The sequence below is a fragment of the Stegostoma tigrinum genome, chromosome 30, assembly GCF_030684315.1.
Source record: "Stegostoma tigrinum isolate sSteTig4 chromosome 30, sSteTig4.hap1, whole genome shotgun sequence".
NCBI lineage: Eukaryota > Metazoa > Chordata > Chondrichthyes > Orectolobiformes > Stegostomatidae > Stegostoma > Stegostoma tigrinum.
In genome coordinates this window covers 22,729,272-22,748,080 of record NC_081383.1, presented here as the reverse complement: position 1 = coordinate 22,748,080, position 18,809 = coordinate 22,729,272, and the positions used below count along the sequence as shown (strand labels likewise).

Here is an 18,809-nt window from a genome sequence, read left to right as displayed (position 1 = left end):
GCATATGGATAATGATGGGATAGTGTAGGGGGAAGGGCTTAGATTAGTTCACAGGTCAGCGCAACATCGAGGGCCGAAGGGCCTGCTCTGCGCTGTATTGTTCTATGATAATGATTTTACATGTATGAGCGTGCAACTGCAGTTACTGGGAACCTCACAGAGCAAGGCAATGTCTGTCATTGAACAGGAAGCAGCAGTGAGGAGGACGATAGCAGTGTGCTGGACGATATTGCAGTTGCTTGATACGAACAATTTTATCTCCAGTTTTGTGTTAGATCTTCCCAAGGAATCCTGACGTTAGTCTGATGTAGGTTCTCATGACATTTTTATACATCTGGATAACACTGAATCACTGTAATATTCTCAGTTCTACAATGTAGGAATTTGGTCTGGGTTATAAAGATTACACTCTGCTGTGAGAACGCTCCTCATATAAAACCATAGCACTTCCAAACACACGGAACAAAGATATTCGAATGTCAGTGGCTGGGCATTGGGTAGGTTTTGTCAGCTTGGTTTTGCCAACAATAACTGACTGGCAACAGTAAAGAAGAAATAAAAAAAGTCCTCCATTCTGTCAGTTCTGTTGCTGTTGGTGCTTGAAGACCTCTGGTGAGTAGGAAGTGGCCTTATTCATAGAGACGTGGAAGATGGGAGCAGGATTAGGTCATTCGGTCCTTTGAATCTGCTCTGCCATTCATCATCCTTGTACACCAGTCATTGAAGGTAAGCATACAAGCACAGCAGATGGTAAGGGAAGTAACTGGTACATTGGCCTTCCTAGTGAGGGGATTTGATTACAAAAGCAAGGATGACTTGCTGCAATTATACAGGGCATTGGTGAGACCACACCTGGAATATTGAATGCAGATTTGATATTCTTATCTGAGGAAGGAAGTTCTTGCTTTTAAGAACTGTTCCAGAGTCCAGAGAATCTGGAAGAATCCTGGTGAAGTAAGTAGATACATGCAGTTGGAATATTAATGGAGTAGCATCTCAACACTTCATGATCACTGTTGCTAAAAGTGAAGAAGTATGAGAGAAAACATTTTTATGAGGAAATGTTCTTTTACTTTGTAAAATGGCAGAAAATTCGAACACCATAATATATCAAGCCCAATGCCCAAATAGTACTTCCATCTTTAAATTTTTGCAGTTGGTCTCTGGGAAAAGATGAATATTTAGTTGTTGGACATAGTTACTTAATTTTCCGTACTTTACACAATGGAGTAATCAATAAAATCAATTTCCCATTAAAAATCTTAATTCACTGAGACTGCAATTCTCTGTGCTGCATGAAAACATCCAAAGTCTAACAGACGATACTCATGTACCTGCTTTGTCACAGTCAGACCCTGGTTGAAATTTATCTGGGACAAAGACAGTTAAAATGAAAGCCTGTGCTAGAAACATTGTGCCAGTAAGTGCTTGTATTTTTGGATTCTAGCAGGGTCAGAGGTGCAGAACTCAAGTTCAAGGCTGTTTGTCTAGTAGAAAATCCCAACTGTTTCCTGTCAGTATGAGGAAGCTTAAACTGAGGTCTGAAGGACAAAGTTCAACCAGATTGTTGAGCTTTTCAGTTGCTGTATTCATGTGTTAATTTTTTTTAAAAATCATCACTTTTTTTGAATAAAATTTTAATTCTATGCTGTTACAATCAATGAACCATCAGGAATGTGCATTTTTTGTACTGGGTTCATGCTGTTGTGTTCAGATAACTTTTTTAGTGTTTTAAATTTAGCAAAATGACCCAGGCCATTCACAGTTCTAGGTCAGGGCTAAGCAAACTTAATGGGGAATTAAGCACATAGTCTCAGATTTCAGGAGGATTTTATGAGCGCTTGATGAGGCAAGGGAGAGGGAATTGGCAGAAGAGTCCGAAAAAGGGCAGGGGTGGAATGAATGAAAACTCTATCACAAATGATAAAGGGAGAAAGCTGAAAACACTCAGTTGACTACAGCTGGAAAGGGAATAGTGGGAAATGTGAAGTAGGAGTGGAAGAAGTGGAAGAGTATGGTAGAATGAGGGAGTGGACAGATTGAGGTTTGAGGAATCAGTGGAAGTTGTAAAGGCCAAGGATGATGGCTTAATGGCATTATAAGCAGCAAAGTAAGAGTGCTGTGAAATTTTGAATGAAGCTACAGTTTCTTAACTAACAAAGTATAGAGCTGGATGGACACAGCAGGCCAAGCAACATCATAGGGGCAGGAAGGCTGATGTTTCGGACCTTCACCCTTCATCATTGTTATCTCGGATTCTCCAGCATCTGGAGTCCCTATTATCTCTGATACAGTTTCAGAGCTAATGGCTGAAAGGAGGAAATTCAGAATAAAAACTTTAACAGTAGTGGTTCTAAGATTGATGATATGAATACAGCATGGCAGTAAGATGTTTTCATTTACACTCAATGAAGGATAAGTTCCATGTCAGCAGGGCTCTTTAAATCTTATAATGTTCAATCTTTTGATCTTTGAATAATTACATGTTTTTTCTTCGAGTTTCATATAATTTTAAACTTTTAGTAAACTATGGATTGCGGATCCTTTCCTTGGAATTTTTATTTTGAATTGAAATGGGTCTATTAAGTTCTTAGTGAAATGGATCTATTCTCTGTATTCTGAAAAGTCCCTCAGATGCCAGGCGCTACATTTCTGTTAACCTAACCCTTAATGTAATTTACAAGTTCAGTTTAGCTAGCTTTCCTTTCTTAACTGATTTATTTAACTTTAAAATACTAGCCTTGGACCCACTGTTCTCTCCCTCAAAGTAAACGTAAATTTAATCATATTATGAACACTGTAACATAGGATGCCTTCTCTAAGAGGTCATTCATTAACACTATCTCTTTGCCAGTAACAGTTCTAGTATAGCCTGCTGTCTGGTCAGCTCCAGACAAGTTGTTTTAAGAAACTATCCAAAAACATTCTTTGAACTCCTCATCTAGGCAGTTTTTGCCCATCATTTTAGATTGTAATGTGCTACAATTATCACTGTACCTTTCTAATAAACTCCCAAAATTTCTTTATACTGCACCCTACTGCCTGGTGACTGTTATGTGAATTGTAGCTGCTGCCATAAGTGACATCTCACTTCTGTCAATCTAATCTCCTCTAAAATGGCTTCTACGTTCTGGTTACCTGAACTTAGGCCAACCCTATGCATCGTGTTAATACCGTTATTAGCACTGCACTGTCACAATCTCCGTTTTGTATTTGATTTTCATGGTTTGCTTTCATTCATACCCTTTGACGTCTTTTCACTGAATATACACAGTTGTGTCTGGACACTTTCCACCCAATCTCCATTGCCTTGACTTTTCAATATTGGTTGTTCCACTACATCTGGTTTCAAAACCTATACTTACTAGGAACAAGATAATCAGAGCAGTCCTCTTGAAGATGGTACCGTCCAATTTATGATGGTGGGTTAGTTCTCAGTGCTTCTTTCCCAATCAGAGGGTAAACAATTCTAGAGTCTCGCCAGCCTACAAGGAGACCTGGGTGCTTCTGAGATGGGTGGCCTGTGCGTGTGCTCTTGTGGGGACTCACTAACTGTGGAAAAATAGCAGAGTAGACCCACTATATTTCAGGTGTAGAGTGTCTGACTGAACCTCAATGATCTCACAATTTTGCCAACGTTGAGCTGGAGAAGATTCTGTTCAATGACAACTTGATGGCAAAAATAATGGAGAGGTAAAACTTGGTATACGAGCAAACATGATGAAACGCCACCTTATGATTAAGAAAGAAGTCAATGGTTCAACATAGAGACAAAAAAATTGAGACCTTGGCAGTTATGAGCTGACCGACGGGCTGAGAAAGAAAAGCCTTTACATGAGAGGGACTAGCCGAGGGTTGAATATGTTTGAATATTGTCATTAGCCTGAGTTGGATCACTGAAGCAAAACAGTGAAGAAGAGTGGTGTGTTTGATCGTGTCAAATAATGTCAAGAGTTTGAGGTGGAATAATTCAACAATGTCATATTTACATAAAAAGTCATCAACAAGTAAAATCGAGATGTTTGTGATGCTTTGGCTGATATTTGTTATAGAAAAAGGAAAAGGTGACCATAGATTTGGGTGGTAACCACAAATTTCCAAATTCTGCAGAGATAGTAAATATTGGGATGGGGTATTAGGAAGAGAGAATGGAAGGATTGGACACAGACTTTTGCAAAATAAGTTGATATAATAATTTTAAAGATGAGTATGTGATGCCAAAGAGAGCAGCAATTAAGTACAAGAGAACAATGATGAGGATTTGAGTTGTGAGGGTATCAAGGGAGAATGAAGTCAGGTTTCGTGTTGTAATTTTACAGAATTAGAATAGTACTTAATGCAGGCACCATCAGAGAAAGCATGTGACTGCTGACTTTGTAAATTCTCAGTTATTTTTGGACATATTGTAGTTGAATCCTGAATGCTCAAGCCCAGAGCCATGCCTGTGATGTCCTGTATCTTGAGACGTACTTCTGCATATGTTTTGAAACACAATATACCAAGGGCAGGCTTCCTCCATTTACCATATGTAAGAATTTTCTAAACATCTTGGTGCAAAACACAATCACAAATTTGATGGATTGTTGACCTATCTGCCAGATATGCGCTGAAGTTACGTAAGGGATATGCTGGAAAGACCGTAGGTATTTAATTCCCATTATGCTAGCATTATGCGGCAGGTTTTGATGTTTATAACTGAGTTTGACTATTTGAACAATAGGTCAGAGAATGCAGTGCTGCAGTGAGATGCTATGGTAAGCTCGTATCGTGTCTCCACTCTATTATAATATTGTAGTCAGAACGCAGCTGAGGAGTTGGAAACCTGAAGGGGCTAAATCAGACTAAGGTCTTTAAATGATGTAATGTCACCTCCAGAAGTGCGCTCTCGATTACTGCCTCACTCTTGTAGCTTCACCAAGGAATACGGTGTGTGGTGATGGGTGGATTCCATTAAAAAAAAATTGGGTGAAATTAACCAAATTGCTAAAATTCAAGCAAATAACTGAAATTAGTTTTTGTTACAAGCCAGTCAAAGTACTTAGAGTGACTCTCTCTCACTGGCATCATCCAAAAGTGTGCTCAGTGGTTAGCACCAGGGACCCAGGTTCAATTCCACCCTCGGGTGACTGTCTGTGTGAAGTTTGCACATTCTCCCCGTGTCTACATGGGTTTCCTCTGGGTGTTCTGGTTTCCTCCCACAGTCCAAAGATGTTTAGGTTAGGTGGATTGGCCATGGGAAATTGCCCGTAGTGTTCATGGAAGTGTAGGTAAGGTTGGTGTGGGTGGAATGCTCTGAGGGTCAGTGTGGACTTGTTGGGCCAAAGGACCTGTTTCCACACTGTAGGGATTCTGTGATTCTAGATATGCTGATAACAACCAGTTCTGTGTCACCACAATGTCAATAAACCCATTAACTGCCTCAGATTTGTCATGATGAATGTCTTTTCTCTTCAAACTCTGCCACAAAATCTTTTCAAGCCCTCAGTATTATCCCACTTCCTGACTATTGGCTACAAATGAAGTTTAGTTAAAATGAAGTTTTAGTATTGGTATCTGATCTGACCCTGAGATTAGGTTCAATTTCATAAAACTGTTTTCTTCCACCTCTGTATTTTTGTCCATCTCCACCTGGCCTTAACTCATTCTATTGTTGAAGCCATCACTTAACTGCTTTATCATATTGGGCCTTGATTATTGCAATTCTCTCTGGCTGGCCTCCCATTTTATACCCTCTATAATCTATTTTCTTCCATTTTTTGCTGCCTGTAACCTAATACATATTTAGTCCCACTTGTCTATCATTCCCGAATAGTTTGATGCCTTCCTGGCACTAGAATAGAGTAATGACCATCATGGAGATGGTGCAAAGTATCCTGCAGGAGGAGAGTAGTGAGCTGAAAGTTTTGCAAAATTGTAACAACCAGGGGTCATTTTTCAGCTGTTATTTCCAAAGGTTATTTCTGAGATTTACTCAGAAAGTGCTTTCTGATTTTAGTGGCTATGTTTTGGTTTGCAGGGGCTCCTTATATCTAAAGACTTAAGTGTGAAACAAAACTGTCCTCAAAGCAGGAATTTTAAAATTTGCTGTCCAACTACAGTGAGGCTATTTAGACAACAAGAGACTCTGCTGCGCAGGTGGCTAAGAATTCAAAAGCAAATAAACAGCTTTCCTTCATTTCCATCCCCTCACGCAAATAAAAATTGAACCTCAGTGACCTCCACCATTGGTTCGATTGAAGCAAATTCTAGGCCTGGAAGAAGATTGGACACTTCCCGATTGACTGTGCTCCCAATTTCTTCTGCACATCAAATTTTGTTTTAAAAGAACACGCGTTTCAACAACAAAAAAAACTTGTATACAATTACTTGTATTGTACAAAAATCGAATGTAAAGTCTAAGGTGAACAGACATAATTGAGCAGGCCAAATTTTTTTTTAAGAAAACATATTTCTGTCATCATGTTTTAAGAAAATCCAGGACGAGCCTCTGCAACTTTACAATACAGTAACTCAGTTTTGCACAACACACTTTGTCTAATTGGCAATTTCCTGTCTTTTGCCATTACTGTAATACCCTAGAGTGTTAAAATAATGCAGCAGCGTGAGGCATTTCTTTCCTCTTTAAGCGGGAGTATTTGTATTTGTTTGCTTGGAGAATGATCTAGGAGATTAATGGAGAATAGATCAATATGGTCTTTCCCATATGTCGTGAACTGAGAGTATTAAAGTTTAAGCCAGTCATTTTACTATTTTTTGCATTAACGTAAATTGCTTTTTCTTCCCTCATTTTTTTTTACTGAATAGCAGGCTTCTGTTCTGGGAATGTGGGCAAGCAAAGCCAAGTAATCGGAATGGTGAACTGTGACCTCAGACTTTACTGCTGCTTTACCAGCTGTATTGGATGTGGTGAAACTCAGCTTTTTAACGCTTATGTTTGTAAGCAGCCAGCTTACCAAGGTCACAGCTCAAACACGACGTTCTTGTGCCTGATCCACTTGATACAACATCTGGAATTCAGATGGCTGGGTTCAACATTTCAAGGGTTCAGAGCTGTCAACTCTGTAGGCACTGTTCCCAGTGCCTGACTATTAGAGAGCATGAGGCTGTCGATAGCTCTGGAGGTTTATCAACATTCCAGTGCAGCAGAAATCAAGTCTCAGTCCCAAACTATTATCCGAACATTAAATATTTGCTAAACTCTCATGACACGGGATGCATTTTACACATTTCAATACAGTGAAATTAATTAGACAACAACAGATGTAATAGTACTGCTTGGTAGAAAATGAGATGCAGCCCACCAGCAGCTTACCACCTTATCTGAAGGCAGTATAAATAATGAGGCTTCATGGGAGATGAAAGTCTCCCAAGAAATTTGGTGAATTTTTGTAACATAAACCAGGTAACCTCTGAAAGAAACTAACAGCTGAATGAAGATTGCCAGTAAAAATTAACCACTTCATTGATGACTCTTACAGACCTTGGAAAATGTGTTTCTTACCTCCTTATTTACTCTGTCCAGTATAATCCAACATAAACACTGAATGTATCCAATAGTAATGTGGAAATCCCTGGTCTGCATTCACAAGAAGAAAACATATGCACGATCCTAACAGTGTTACACTTATATGCTGACTCATTGCAAGATCAGTTTTCTTTTCCCAGAAACCTTAATTTTCCAACACCATCCAGGACAAAAAAAACCCACTTATTTGGCATGCCATCTAACACTTTCAACATTCACTCCCTCAGCCAGTGATGCACTGTGACAGCAATGTATACCATGTGCAAAATGCACTTGAACAACTCACAAAGGCCCTTGGACAACTCCTTTGAAATCCAGAGTTTCTAGGGCAGCAGTTATATGGGAACACCACTGCTTTGTAAGTTAACCCTTCAAGCCACAGACATTCATAGCTTGGAAAAATACCAGCACTTCTTCAGGGCCACTGGGTTAAAAACCTGGAGCACCGTCCCTAACAGAACTGCTAGTGTACCTACACTGTGTCAACTGCAGTAATTCAGGAATGCAGCTCACCTGGAATCCCTCAAGAGTAGGTCAGGATCCACAGGAGGTACTGGCTGAATCCTGAAATGCCCACAATCCATTAATGAATAAAAAAACTCCAAAATATTGGTTAAACAAGATTTCCCTTTCACAAATGATGACTCTGCTCAATTATTGCAGAGCAGGTAGACAAAATCGAGGTAATGCCTAGAATAATACCTTTGAATAACTTCCATGTGACATGTTAAACTATCAGGCCTGCAGTTTCCTGCTTTCTATTTCCAATCTAATTGGCCTTCCCCTGAATCTAGGGAATTTGAAAATTAAGACCAACACAGCAGCAATCTCATGAGTCATTTCTTTTGAGACCTTAGAGTGAAGGCCTTTAGGATGTGGGGGCTTGGCAGTTCACACCTCCAACAATTTACTTAGGACCACTTCCCAGTGAATTATAATCTTCTGGAGTTTCCTCTCACCCGCATTTTTAACTGTTTCACTTAGTATACTCAGATATTTCCAGGCACTACTCCATTGCTTTGCATTTGTACTGTGGCTTTTCTGATTATATAATCATAGAATCCCCAGAGTGTGGAAGCAATTCTTTCAGCCCATCGAGTCCGGACTGACCTTCCAAACAGCATCCCACCCAGACACCCGTAACCCAGCATTCCCCATGGTTAATCCACCTAATCTACACATCCCTGGATACAATGGGCAATTTGTCATGGCCAATCCAAATAACCTGTACATCTTTGGACTGTGGAAAAAAACCAAAGCACCCAGTGAAAACCCACACAGACACAGGAGAATGTGCAAACCCCACACAGACAGTCACCCGAGGCTGGAATTGAATCCAGGTCCCCCTGGAGCTGTGAGACATCAGTGCTAACAACTAAGCCACTGTGCTGCCACATATGGTTCCCCAAATCCACACTTATCAGGATCAAGATCAGTAGAGCAGTCCTCTTGGAAGTGGTACCAGCCCATTTGTGATGGTGGGTGGATTCTTGGTGCTTCTTACCCAATCAGAGGCTCAGCAACCAGAACAAGATGAAGTGGGTGCTGCTGAAATAGGGTGGAAGACTGGGAGAATACATTTGCTGCGCTTTGCCTGTTCAGTCAAGCGTTTATAAGCGGAATCTCCCACATTGGATTTATCATGGCTCCAACTCTGCATTTTTCTAAGTGTTGTTACTTCTTGGCAGCGTGATGTTGGCCATCTGGCTTGCCACAGGATGGCATTGAACTGTTGGCCTCTATAATGAGCTGCACATATGGGGTGCCCTGGCATTTGCAAAATGACAAGAGTACCCTCAGAATTGTTTCTACTTGCAAGCTTATCAAGGAAAACTGTATTAGACAGCGGCTGCACTTGCTCAGAGTACATTGACAAGCTGTCCTGGTCACCTCTCACCATTTTTAGACCACCCACCTCTGAGGCTAGCACCATGGACCCAGAAAAACTATACCCATTTATAAAGCTATTTTCTCAATAATTAAACATTTGCCACCTGCGTGTTTATCCACAAGTATTTTACATAACTTTCCCGGAATGAGTCCATTACTGTATAACCTCAGTTTCCTGTTTCACCCTGAACTGAGCTTCAACTACACATTCTCACTGCCACGAAGACCACATTTTTCAACTTTCATTTTTTGCTTCTGTTCCAACTCATCCCCACTGTTACTGAAACCTTTGTTACTGTCAGACTTAATTGGTACTTTTTGTTATTCTCATGGGTTCTACAAATCACAAGTCACCCAAAACCCCATTAGCCTCATTCGGTAGTGCAGTAAGTCTTTTAACTATATCACCCCTGTTTTCGCTATTATTTATCAACTCCCTGACCCCAAAGAGGAGTTTGAAAATTCGTGCTGTTGTCATCAGATCCTTCCATCTTGCTTCTCTCTCCCTCTTAAATCTCCATCACCTCTATGGTCTGTATTCTTCCTACTCTAAAATTAAAAAACTAAATCAGGACATGGGTGTGTGCCTAGCAAGGTCTAGCAACCATTCATTATAGTTGCTCTTAAGGAGGCAAATTCCAGAATTTTGATCCAACAACAAGTAGAGAAACATCTGTTCCATCTTTGGTCACACTGTCCTCAACCCTGTTGACCCCAGATTCTAAACCCTTCTGCACCACAATCTTTGATTCTTTCTTTGTAAACCCCCCTCAAACATTTTTTTTAAACCAGATTAATCCTCCAACCACTTCTCGTAGTTAGATTATAATTGTTTTAATGAAGCATTTTATGGTATTTAAACATGTGAAAGATAATGGTGAAAATCAAAATGTCAATGCAAGAGTGTCATTCAGAGAGGAGCAAAAATGCCTTTCGAGGTCTTACTGAAATTTCTCCCTGAGGATTCCATGGAGCAAGGAAACAGATTAACTGAATGTTTACTTCATCTCACTTGGTAGGATGTTATGGATATAGAATGGCTGTCACAGTAGTTTTCCACATTAAAGTCATTATACCTGACAAGTAATTAATTGTGTGACTGCTTTCAGATATGTCAATGATTTGATACCAAGTTGTATAATAAGGTTTATTTATAATCTATTCTGTAGGCCTGTAGTTGTAATCACACTACACAATGCACTACCCACATAAGTTATCTTATGTTACCTACTGCTTTATTGGTTACATTTTGCTGTTTATGTTTCAAATTCCTTTTAAAAAAAAAGTACTTCAGAGAATTTGCAGTCCAACCATAGCTAACTTGAAGCTGAAATACATGCTTTGCATATTGTTTAACACCTTTCAATTAGATTAAATTCACACATCAAATTACACTACACATTTTGACAGGTCCAAAGTCAAAACCACCTCAGAGACATAAACCATGTACTGTAAGGCTGCTTTGAAGTCAGGGAATTGTCCCAAACACACCTCAAGATTTATAAATCCAGCAAGGCTAATAATGTAACAGTCCATTCCGCACACAAGATAACAGGCTGATTGGAATTACATTTGTAAAAGCCATCAACAACTTAAAAAAAATTCAACAGCTGCACACAGACACTCACCAGTAGTGACCACACTGCTTAACCATAGCAACCAATGTCTGATAACTGCCGCTGTGCTCTGTATGGTGCCAAAGACATGGAGAACAAAGCATGCCGACACTACACAGCTGACATAACATTCGAGTGAAGCTCTCATGTTGGCTTACACTTCTGTGAGCATCCTGTCCATTCTGTCACCATGGAGACCATGACATTTCCACGTCATGCTACACTTGTTCAGTAGAACAAAGACAATCATACCAGACCAAGGTTGCACTAAAGGCAAATTAAATCTAACATTTTTAAAATGAAATTGCAAGTCTTATACTGTATAGAAAATTTTACAGGAATAGTGGTATGCAATGACTGTTAATTTTCCAGTCTCCAGCTCATTGGAGATGCCCGATTGGGACCCCAGGGAAGTTACGATGCACAGATCTAAGTGGGAATTACCTGGCAACTTTCAACTACTCAATTCCCCTGTTCCCTGGGAGCCTCTGCAGAAGCCTCCAACTTAAGTAAGAATCAGAACTTCACGTAATTCCTATATGTTCACCCAAGTAGTTATTCAGCAGGTGTTAGGCAGAGGAGAAATTTGGGTGGGCCCAGAATTGATACCAAATCAGTCACACTAACCCTTAACTACCTATTTGACTCAGCAATTGCTCCCCAGATTAACCCCCATCTACCTAAGTAATGGGGCTAGCTGAACACACAATTTCCTGATCTGCTCAAATAATGTAATAAATAGCATAACAAACAACACCTTGTCCATTATTTAGTGCATGTTTAATTGTTTAACAGATTCTAGCATTAAATTTCAGTGGGTGCCTAACTTTTATTAAGGAGAAACTCTGACATACTAGATTTACACTGGAGGAAGCTTCAAAACAGTTGGCATGTTGGGTTCATTTACACTTTTTTTGTAAACATTAGGTCCCCAGGTGATACCCATGATGTACACATGCACTTTGAAATGATGTGCCTTGCCTGGTTTGGTGAGGGAACGAACACATAGACTGCATAAAGTGTACAGAGCATGCAAATCAGTATGTCATGCGTCAATTCAATGACGTCAGTACCATTTTAGAGCTTTGTACCCAAGCTAATGGCTTCATTCAGATACACACAGCTGATCATGCTTTAATCAGCAGAAAATGTACCGCACCAGTATAAGCAAAGGTATCGCCAACTAACTAATGATCAGTGACTGATCACTTTGTCTGGCTGTTGCTTCAGATGTAGAAGTGCTTCTTGCTTTCTGGTGTTGCTTAAAGTTGTAAATGTCTACATGAAATGGTGAGGCGATGAAGGACTTCATGCTGACTTCAAGATTTCTTCTCCAAACCGTCTGTCCCCAGACATGGGTGCACAAGCAGCCTTCTCCATAAAATGCAACAAGACCAAGCACATCAAGGCAGGCTGCTAGAAGAGGAAGGAGTGCTGGAGGAAGAGGATATATGTGTGCAAGTGTTTCAAGGAGTCATTCTCCTATTTGAAAGTTAGGATGAAACAGTCTAGCAAAAACTAGCACTTCAGCAAGGATGCCGTCCCTGAAGTCAGCCACTTGCTGCAGCCCCAAAATAATCTGCACAGCAGAGCAAGCTTACTTTGCCAGTGCTCCTTCCACCCTGGAGCAATCTCTTACATTGTATCATCATCAGTTGCATAAGGTGGTTTCTGTGGTGCTGTATTAAATAAGATTTAAATATATTCCATTCTGTCTTATTGGAGAGAATCAGAGTGAGCAGGAAGCTTCACGAGGATTCCGACCATTCCTCAGGATGCAAATGCTGGATGCCCATCACTTTGGGGGCACCGCGTTTCAACTTTACCTGATACCAAAGATAAAAGGGATTCCATTCCTTTGAAGTCTTGCTGGTGTATTGCCATAGGCAGTGAATGTTTGATATCCTGACAGCAGCTATAAAGTTTTAATTCTGTAATGATTTCATTGCTCCTCAGCATTTGAAACACCACAGCACATTAGAGTCTGTCTACTGCAAGACAAGGCTATCCTGAGGATACATGGTTGGTGACTCCAGTGAAAAACTGCGTGCAATAAAAGCCATATCTTACAACCCAAACTGATCATCTCAGATCCCAGCCATATTTTTGTTTTAGATTTGCTTATTCTGGTTTTTGCAAATAGGAGCATTACAAGAGCAAGGAAGTTATTTTTAAACTTGTGAAGAACAATGGTTTGCCCTCAAGTGGAGCATTACATCCCATTCTAGGTATCATGCTTTATGAATGATTCAAAGACAACAGAGAGAGCACAGACAAGATTCATGAAGATGATTCCAGGATGGGGAAACCTCAGTCATGTGCAAAGATTCTTTGGACAAGAGAAGTTTAGGGAGACATAAATGCGGTGTTTCAAATCAGGTCTGGACTAGATAGATAAGAAGAAGTTATTCCCCTTGATGGAAGGGTCAGAACAGTCTCCTTTTTTGAATCTAAGAACAGGTCTGTACCTGATGGAACCACTGCCACTCCTTTGAAGTAGCATTGCAACAATCTAATGATTTATTGAAGGACAGAATCCTGGACCACTATCACATCCCATTGCAAACTTATGTCCTCAGTAATCATGGTAACCATCTCTGTTTATATGGCCAAAGGCTGATTCTGCACAATAACAGCCTCAGCTTCCATTGGATGGCTGAAATTTTGGGTGTATTCTGCTTATTCTGCAATGGGGGCCATAACATTAGCCATTAGTTGTCTCATGGTTGTGTGCACAAGTGTGTTAATTGAATTGGCCTCCATATTCATATCGAAAAAAATTGAATGAAGCAATGTTGCAAAGCTCAATGCAGAGCCCTGTGCCAAATTAGTACCAGCCACTTCTGTACGCCTTGATGGCAAAATTAAGTTTTCTTCCAAGCTTTCCAATACATTAGCCATCTTCAGTAGGTTTCCAAACAGGACAGCTCATCTAAGTCCTTTGATGAAGATCTTGAGTATGAATTCTCCTAGTGATGCTTTAGCATTTACCAGGGATATTCATGAAGGGTGTTCTATGTTCCTATTTCAGGGTACTATCAAATTTAGCCTCCATTATTCTTAATTGGCATGCAGACACCTGAGGCAAACTGTAATTCCTGAAATAGACACCAACTCTGTATAGATAAGACATTTCATATTGAACAAGCAAAATCAATTCAGTCTGAAAAGGTTTGGGGGATTATTGCCCAAAAATGCTCTTTACTTTTTTTGGAATTTTTGTTAATATTTTCGTTTGTCACCCATACTGTTTGCTTACATTATTTCACATTTTTCTCACAACGGAGAAAGAGTTTTTCCTGCTTGTTTTGTGCCACAATACTGTAATTGTATGGCTGAATGTATCTCTCATGACTGTTCCTCATTTGGGTGCCAAAACACATTCTAGAGAAATATTTGATGAAGTTATTTTGTGTTCTTACCTGAGAATAAACCAGAGATATTTTCCACAAAATTATTCATAATATTACTATGCAGAGAGGGATCAGAGCAGTTGCTCCCATTGAGAGATTCTGTGAATGCAGAACCATCTTGCTTCATCTTTCTGAAATCATCACTGTACTACTTTCCTTTAGCAAGAGATCCTCCCAGCATTAAGAATGCTACTTGTTGACATTCTGCTCCTATTATTGAGCTTATCAACTGATATTATGGATTGAACACACAACTTAAAGAGCACTATCATAAAAATTATGTATTTATTGTGAAAAAGTAAATCCCTTCTTAACTACAGTAACATGCCAAAATTTTCAATGCCCGCCATTGCCACACCAAGTGTAACTGCATTTGTTTTGATTCATGGCATATTTATCCTGCTCACGTGTTGTATAACACAATGCAACAGGACAGCAGAAGGATAATTATTAGGTAAGATGTTGACTCATCTCCTTGGCCTTTGTTGCTTTGAAATAATTAAATCTAGATGATAATTGGACAATTTGTTGTCTGGCACATCTCCACTCTGTCATTGTCACCAGGTCTGCCACTAGTTGTTCCACTTTTTAGCTGTACGGATCTTTCCTCCTGTTAGGTTACAGCTTCCCCTAGTTCAAGGCTTTCTATAGTTTGTGTTTATTTACCCCCTCTTAAAGGAAGCCAGTTCTACTACGATAATCACTGAAATAAAAGTTTTCTCAAATTCATCTTCCCTCTCTGTGAAAGTGTTTCAGTTGATTCCCTTCTGGTATTGCTGAAGTCATACAATCAAGTATTACAAATGCTGCTTTTCCACTCTGTGCAATAGAATCCAGCACATCCTAACACACTGGCAATTATACAGTATTTAGTGTACTTGGTAATTGAGAACTTTATTTTTGCTAAATAATTGCATCCAGCTGTACTGTGGTAAGGAGTAGTTCAACCTCACAAGTTATCGGTCAGTTGCTTAACTTAAGCCTAACTCTTGATGTTACATGCAGCAAAGTGGTTCAAAATAAAAGTTGATAAGTGCCATCACACTTATAGGTCAGTAATTTTTTTAAAATTCAATATTAATTTCAAATTGAATTATATGTTTGAGAGTTTACATTTTATTTTATACTTCCAAACAGTATTATTGGAAGACGAAACACTGCTGGTGAGAAAATACTTTACATTGTTGCCAATTATTTAATGTCAACAGCCTACTCACATTGCAAAACCAGATCTTTTCATAACAGTGTGTGTCTTTTTCATTACACTAGAGGTCTTAACAAGATTTAAAAAAATTCACACCAGATCATGAAGCATGTTTAGATAAAGAGGCTGTTCAACTTACTTGAATTCATCTTTCTGTCCCAATAGCATGTAGCCATCTTGAATTAGTCCAGTATCCTCGTTGCAGTCATCATTCTGAAGGCTATAAGATCAGTTATGATCCCTCAAGTAAAACAAAACTAATTTTATGCATACTGTTCCATTTGTCATTTAGGATATTTGAGCTCATGTCCAAGCAATCAACAAAGCCCAAGGAGCATTTCAGCACTCTCTGTAACTATCTTAATCCAAAGAACAACAGTTGGCTTTGTAATCAACATCGTCATTGTCTTGTGATCTGTGCATGGACCAGGCTGTTTGTCATAGAAAACTGAATATTTCAACTTGTTTCTTTTAAATAACTGTTTTTCATTCGTTCCTCCTAACTGCAATTTGTTTTTTCTAACAGCGCAAATCAATGATACCTACTGTTCTTTTCTTATTCCACACCTGATTGACAAGCAATAAAAAGTAGAAAAGAAAGTGATAGACTTTAGGTTTTGGTGGGTAATTTGAAGAATATTGGCAGCATGTGCCACTAATGTATGATTTTAAATCAATCTAGTTATTTCTTTTTTAAAGTTATTATCCAAAAAGTGACATATATAAAGTTCCTTTTTGCAATCAGTGCCATAAAAAAATCTGTGTAAAGAAATGTGGAGAGAACAAATATTTTAGTCAAGAAGTGATCGAATTAGAAATCAAATTAGCTGTGTGCTAAAGATGATACTGTTTTGTGGGGTTTCCTGCAACACCTTTTACATTGAATGGTTTCATTGTGGTTCTAATTTCCAATCTAAACCAGTCATAAAATGAATTGTTTAATCATACAACTATCAAATCATGTTATGTCACATTGCATGACTGGAAATATATGGGCCTGACTCCTTGATTGTATAAACATAACTGCTAACCATTGTAGGAACATGACATTTATATTCTCAACAGGGTCGCCATATGATATTGAATAGGGTATTCACATTCCACAAGTTTAGTACCAGGTAAAAACTGAAACTGAACAGGAATCAAGCTTGATAGTTCAAACTGCCTCTAAAGTGGAGAGAAATTCCTTGCTCCAGGAGGTCTGATTTCTTTTTGGTCTAATACAAGGATACAATTAGTCTGAAGAGGATCAATGCATCTAAGTTGCAAAACAAAGTGATTATCAGAATTTACCTTCAGATATTGTTGGAGTTATTTTAACCAATCTGTTCAGACATGTTATGACACACTTCCTGTGCAGGTGGGACTGGACCTTGTGACTAAGAGCCCTCTTTATATTGTTGGGTGCTGCTTTACTAACTGATCGATACAGACATTTTGGTAAAAATTATATGATTATAAGAGGCCAAGTAATGTTTCCTTGAGATGTGCAACCACAGAACAGTGCACCAAACTGAAATTTCCCAAATAGGCTGTGTGAAGTTGGCCATGCTAAGGTATTGTGCATTGTGTGGCCCCCAAAATAACACACTCATGCACTGTAAAAAAAATTCTTTTAGATCCATGATGTGTTGCTGATTGAAGACAAAGGAAATAGAAGTGGGGCAAGAGGTAGTAATTTGCTACCTATGTTACATCATCAAAGTCTGAACTCTGAAAATTTTTAAGTGAATCAGTGGAATTGAATATATATTTATCTACAATGCATTTTTCAGTGCCACTTTTCTTCAAATACGCAGAATTGAGCAATATTTACTGAATCTAGAACCAGATTAATTCTGGAGGCATTGAGAAAGTAAGAATTAGTTATAGAAATAGGCTATACGTCTATTATGCCTGCTGCATCCCTCAGTAAGATCATGCTGAACTTTTACATCAACTCAATTTCTTCCATCATATTTCCATATACTTTGTTTCTCTTTGTGCCCTGGAAAAATCCGTTGATCCCAATAATGAATATGTTTGATGATTGAGTGTCAACAGCCTCTGAGATATGGGATTCCGCAGATTTCAAATTTTCTGAGTGAAAGAATTTCACCTTATCCCCATCCTAAGTGGTTGACCCCTTATCCTACAATTATAAACCCTCATTCTAGAATCTCCAGCTACAGGAAAACAGTCTCTCTGCATCTGATTAGATTAATCATGTAAGTGAGTTTCTTCTTAATTGCTCCTGGATGTTGTAGTGAAGCTACTACTTAATTTATCCAGACATTGTGCAAGCATCCTAGACTACGGTACAACATAGCATCCCTCTGGGAATTTGGGGAACGTGAACTATTATTGTCGCTTTTCAATATGTCATTTTTAAGTTTTCTTCACTCATCCACTCTTCTGTTTCTTGCAGAACCAGAGCAAACTGGCAGCCCAAGGCCTGCTATTGGCTCTGAAGCTGATGATAGCAAGACAGGAACAATTGGTGAGTATTGAGCTTGGTTATGTTTGTGCATGATTGTAAAGGTTCTTATGACATAACGGTAGTCCCTATCTCTGGACCAGGAAATCTGAGTTCACGTTTCACCTACTCCAGAGGTTTGTAAGAACATCTCTGAACACCTCTGAAATTGCTGACGAGAAAACATCTGCATTGATGATTGTGGTACTTCCTTCATTCTGTCAGTGTTATTGAAGTATAGTCGTATTTCACAGCCTTGCAGCCTATTTCCATCCCTCTCAATGTATCTGTACATTCATTGGAATGTCCTTCTCATTCATTGTTCAGTTTTCATTTGTGCTCACCAGTCAGTTCTGCTGCACTCAGATTTTGTTACTTTGTTCTCTATCAGCGTACCATTCAGATACATTTCAGATTTCATTCACCCAGATAGTGCAGATATAATGGAGAAGAAGTAATATTGCAAGTGTATCAGATAATTTTTGTATACTGTTGTGCTGTCTACCATCAGAATACTAGATATGTTGTCACTGTGATGAAATAGCAGATAAGACAAATGGCTCTTTACCAGTATTCTAAAATGATCTCTGTAAACTTTTAAATGCAATTTCAACCATTTATTTTCTCACTGAATGTTGCTATTTGTCAGCTAGTACGTAATATTATTTTCAAAGTTTCAGTCACATGGAAGTGAAATCAAACCATG

General features: G+C 39.0%; 1 protein-coding gene across 3 annotated transcripts in view; it reads left to right on the top strand.

Moving 5' to 3' along the window:
- Positions 1-18,809, top strand: part of nfic (nuclear factor I/C) — a 451,875-nt gene that overhangs the window by 251,016 nt on the left and 182,050 nt on the right. For all 3 annotated transcript variants that reach the window (XM_048559540.2, XM_048559539.2, XM_048559541.2), the window contains exon 3: positions 18,056-18,127. In XM_048559540.2, coding sequence (XP_048415497.1) covers positions 18,056-18,127 — 72 coding nt within the window. The remainder of the gene's footprint in view (positions 1-18,055; positions 18,128-18,809) is intronic.